Raw genomic sequence first — 5562 nt, forward strand, 5'->3', positions numbered from 1 at the left:
TTTACACACGCCGGGCCAACACTCTTTCACAGAGCTACTGGCCACGGCACACCTACACATTTTTATATTGTAACTATTCTTACCATGGCTGATTGCACTCCACCAACACAATGTCAGTGAATGTGAGTTGGGAACATTGCGCCGAATCCGCTTAAAGCCAGTGAAAGCCAGCATAAAGAAATCACTTAAAAAAAAGCCAGGTTTATAAGGAGCAGATCATGATGCTAAATCAGTGTGTCCCCATGACATTAATAAAAACTGAACTATATCAAAGGAAAAATAAAAAATTCACATTTATAATTGTGCAATATTTTGCATAGAAGAGATGACCAAGGTAAAATAGTAATTAGGAATAAATAATTATTAACAATCTATGTGGCAAACTTGAATGGGTTGAAATATTAACAACATTTATATATGATAATAGAATGCATATTTTATTAAAGTTATATAGAAGTGTCCACCATACAGTATTTTAGAAGATAGAGCTCATTGTGCTACTGACTGCATACTAACTGTGCTGACACACATTTCCAAGGCCTGTTGGATATCTCTGTTCCTCAGGCTGTAGATGAAGGGGTTCAGCATGGGGGTAACTACCGTGTACATGACCGAAGCAGTGATGTCCTTGGAATCCCTTGAGGAGGAGAAAAAGTAAACACTTGCAACTGTCCCATAGTACAAAAACACCACAAAGAGATGGAAGCCACAGGTGGAAAAGGCTTTATAGAGTCCCTTAGTGGAGGGGACCTTCAGGATGATGGTACCTATACGAACATATGAGCCTAAAATAATAAACAGAGGTAGAATTGAAAACAGTCCTCCCTCAGTGAAGATGACCAGCTGGTTGAGAGAGATGTCAGAGCAGCTCAGCTTCAGGAGCGCAGTGAGGTCACAGAAGAAGTGGCTGATGGTGTTGTCAGCACAGAAGGACAGTCTGACCAAGAGGAGGGTGTGTAACAGGGCATGGGCACAGGAGACAATCAAGGAGCCAGCCACCAGCAGCACACAGAGCCCCTCCCTCAAGATGGTGGTGTAGTGTAGAGGGTGACAGATGGCCACGTACCTGTCATATGCCATCACTGCCAGAAGGAAATTGTCAACACAAAAGAAAAGTATATAAAAACACACCTGTGAAATACACTCTGGGTAGGAGATGAAGGGGTCCTGAGTCTGCATGTTCGTGAGCATCTTCGGGACAGTGACGGATGACAGAGAAATGTCAGAGAAGGCCAAGTGGCTGAGGAGGAAGTACATGGGCGTGTGCAGGCGGGAGTCCAGCCTGATGAGCAGGATGATGAGCAGGTTGCCCAGCACCGTGGTCAGGTACATGCCCAGGAACAGGGTGAAGAACCCGCGCTGCTGCCCTGGGTGGAAGGGGAGCCCCAGGAGGAGGAACTCGGACACGCTGCTCTGGTTCTCGGGCCCCATGCTGCTGTCAATCGGCTGGGGAGGAAGGAGGTTTGGGACTCTCAGCAACATAGAAAGGACGCCCAGGACCATCATGTCTCATGCTGTCATTTTCCAGGAATACCATTCTTTTTAAACACACACACACAGAATAATTTATGACAACTGTAGGAGTGTGTGTGCTCGCTCTATCCCAGTGTGACTCCAGGAAAACATGACACCTTTAAAGCAGCTGCGAGACCTGATTACACAGAATCCAGAGATTTCGGACTTTCAGCAATCAGGAAAGGACACCCAGGACCATCACGTCTCAGACTCTAATTCTCTAGGAAAACTATGAATTTTTAACTATCGTTCTATTAATTTCTCATCTTCACTCTACCACAGTCTGGTTTCAGGAACACTTTGCACCCCAAAGCAGCCAACAAGACCTCGTTACACAGAAGCAAGAGTGCCTTCTATGTTTCATTCATCATTATTGATTAAACTTTGAGACTTTGTCTGGATCTCTAACAGACTGATAGCAGGACTGAACAAGAAAAGCAAGGTCCCCACTTCTGTGAGGTTAGATCGTGATGGGCTTGGAGTGATCGTTTTTCCACCACGTTAGAGCCACACCACACTAAGTCAATGTGGCAGAAATAGAGGATAACCCGGAAAAATGGTATTAGTTGTTTGTGCCTTAAAGTAACGTGAGACTCAGTGCTGCTCTGGTGTTGTTGGAGCGGTGTCACACTCTTCTTGTGGATCTTCCAGGTCCCATTGACCTGCAGCTGTAAACTCACGGACACTCTAGAAAAGGGTGGCCTTTGAAAGCCCTTGATGCCAGAATGGCTCCAAAGCCAGAGTAGTCCACAAACTACCGTTCTTAGTATGCTGAACATTTTGGTGAACATTCAGCACTGGGCTGAGGACTTTATCCAAGTTTCCTAATTGGATCCACACATCAGCCTTAAGTCCCTGGTTTTAAGACCTCTTCACATCTGCACTAAGAGTTTGTGTTTACTAACCTATTTTAACTTTTAAGGGATAGACACTTAAATGATACAAATGCTACAGGCACACAACAGTGCAGTAGGGGACAACATGGCACACACATGTGTGTATATCTGTATCTGTCTGTGATGTGTAGTGAATGCAACTGATATATATGTGCTATCATTTCCTATAAATTAAAAATTACCAAGTATTGGCTACTTCACGGGGTTCAGTCTAACATGTGTGTGATCAGAACCCTCGCTCTTAACCATCACTCACGGGATCCCCCCTTTTGTTGGTTAGGGAGCCAAGCACAACTTATTATTTTAGAGCTTTGAGGGTACAGAGTTGTCAAAATGTTCTTGTCCTCTTCCTCAGTAATTTAATTCCTTCATAGTTAGGTACTTTCAGCTGACAAAGCCTTCTCAGATACCCTGACCTCTGTCGGCACAGCAAACACTGCCTGAGCGCCTCTGGGATTCACGAGGCGAGGGTCCCTCTCTCCTTTCCATGGATGTGGAAACAGGCCAGGGACTGAGGAAAGTTTCCCAGAGTTTCAGTGATATTTGTCAGAGATTTTGCTGAAACTTCTGCCAGCATGATGCCTAAAATGTTTTTTCTTTAGGATGTTTAATAAAAGTAAAGAAAAAGTTTCAAAGCTCAAATCAACTGACACTCAAATACATGAAATGACAGCTGATCTGTTTCATGCAATAGGAAGTTGCTTAGGGCTTGGTTTTCTCAGTCATCGGAGCTGCAGAAGGAGGACACCTCAGGAAATATATGAGGTCATGGGTGCAGATCACACACACAGAAATGCACACACATTCATGCACACACACGCTGCTGATTTGAGAATTGGTCACTTGTTTCTAACTTCCCGTCCTAAGGAAAGGATCACCGATATGTAATTCAGCTCATAAACACTTATATACATACATACACGTCATAAGTAATACACAAAATGAGACATATACAACACACAATGATGTATCACTCAACCACAATCACACTCACAATGCACATCAACAACCTGACTCAGGAACCACCTGCTAAACACTTCCCTTACCACATAGAACTCTAACACTGAACGTAAACATCTCTGAAAACCCTCAAGAGTATAAAAATTAAAAAATCATACATGCATATACAGCCACACTGACTACAACATCAGCACACATACTCCTATTACTTAAAGTCTTGCTCCTGCAGCCCCTGACTCACCACCCACTGGGGGAGGGCAGTCAGCATAGGGCAGGGATGCCTATTCGGTCACAGGTTCGGTCATTACACCACCATCTACGTGTCACATGCACATGGTAACCCACACACAGAGGAAACCAAACAATACATTTTCCTGCTCTCACACACGAGTGTGTCACTCACAAATTAGCTGGCATGGGCAGCAGCACACTCTGTGGAGACAGGTGTGAGCCCTCTCTGACCTTGGTCCCCGGTGAGGTCGGTGTCTTCTTGTCCAGCAGCCGAGATGATAGTGTCACTCCTGATGCCCAGCTGTGCTGCAGGTGTTTATGGTCACAGACATGAACCAGGGGTCCCTAGTCACACAGCAGAAGGTGATCATTTTGTCTATACCTGCTATAAAAGGGTCCCAATGAGGTCTAAGTCAGGAAAAAGGTTGGGCTATGACTCAAGACATTAGCGCACACACACACATACACACAGAGCTATTAAACAGCACGTACACAAGCATACACTATATATAAAAACATACACACATGCAGACACACACACAGTCATGGACACAGAGTCCCACATGACCCGCTAGCACACAGGCAGACCCATCGCCAAGGGCAGAGTCCCAGCCCCTCTGACCTGTGCCCGTCACTGCTGAGTCAGACCCTTCTGCTCCAGACTGCTGCCCAACTCCTCAGGTTTCTTCAGGAGGCCTTAGGTCCAGACACAGAGAAGAAGCATCTGTGGCCCTGGCCCTTCTAGACCTTCATTCTCCTCAGCCAGCTCCAGGGAAATGAGTCCAAGACAAGACTTATTACTAATGAGAGACTGAAACACAGTCCCCAAGCTTCAGGCTACTTTCTGACTTCCCTTTGGGGAGCTGTGTGTCCCAGAGCCAGAGAGACTGGAGTCCTAGGGGACAGTGTCCCTGATTCTAGTGATGTCCTGGGCTCTTTTTTTCTAGGGCATTGTTCCAGCTGGATAGAGGATTTTTCCACTTTTTCTTTGGCAGTGATTTTAAAGATACAGAAAAGTTGTGAAAATGATTTAAATATTTCTGGATAGACTTCACCTTGATTCTCAAATGATTAAATTAATATTTTATTATGTATGTATTCTGTGCTTATATATGTGTGTATTTATATTTTATGGTTAGATTTTCATCAGATATGCCAGAGTGCTTATTATTAGTTATGATATTAATTTTATTTAATAACTAGTGTTTTTATCCTTGATCAGTTAGCTAAGGTGGTGTCTGCCTGGTTCTCTACTGTAAAGTTACCACTTTTTAAATGACATATGATCCCACTCATCAGTGAAATCTAACGAACACAAGACACTGATGGACAAAGTAGAAACAAAGGCCTGGACACATGGACCAGATACACAGTCATCAGAGGGAAGGGGTGAGGGGACAGGATGAAGGAGGGGAAGAGATTAGCTAAGAAAACATATACACATAGCACATGGATACAGACAGCAGGGAGGCCACAGCCCGAGGGAAAGGGGTGAGGAGGTGGGGAGAGAAGTGTAGAGTGGGGGGTTGGGGGCAGAGAGAGATCCGCATGGGACCAGGGTGCAGGAAGCTGCGTGTGGATGGGGTGATATTGAGTTGGACACTTGAATCGTGTATGGTTTGGTGAACCATGTTATCCAATTAATTTAATATAAATTTTTTAAAAGTTGCTGTTTTAACCTTGTAATTTATAGGTATCATTTGAGTAGATGTGTTTAAACTAGATAAACATAACTATTTTCTTTTTTTAATTAATTTTAATGGGGTGACATTGATAAACCAGGGTACGTATGCTCAGAGGAAACATCTCCAGGTTATTTTGCCATTTGATTATGTTGCATTCCCATCACCCAAAGTCAAATTGTCTCCGTCACCTTCCATCTGATTTTTTTGTGCCTTTCCTCTTCCCCCACCCTCCTCTCCCCCACTACCCCTGGTAACCACCACACTCTTTTCCATGT

General features: G+C 44.2%; 1 protein-coding gene across 1 annotated transcript; it reads right to left on the reverse strand.

Annotated features, from left to right (window-relative positions):
- Positions 1-489: 489 nt before the first annotated feature.
- LOC136391182 (olfactory receptor 1J4-like) lies at positions 490-1431 on the reverse strand. The gene has a single exon (XM_066362702.1). It carries the CDS (start codon positions 1429-1431, stop codon positions 490-492), a length of 942 nt encoding a protein of 313 aa, XP_066218799.1.
- Positions 1432-5562: the final 4131 nt, after the last annotated feature.

This window comes from Saccopteryx leptura, chromosome 2, assembly GCF_036850995.1.
Source record: "Saccopteryx leptura isolate mSacLep1 chromosome 2, mSacLep1_pri_phased_curated, whole genome shotgun sequence".
Taxonomy (NCBI): Eukaryota; Metazoa; Chordata; class Mammalia; order Chiroptera; family Emballonuridae; genus Saccopteryx; species Saccopteryx leptura.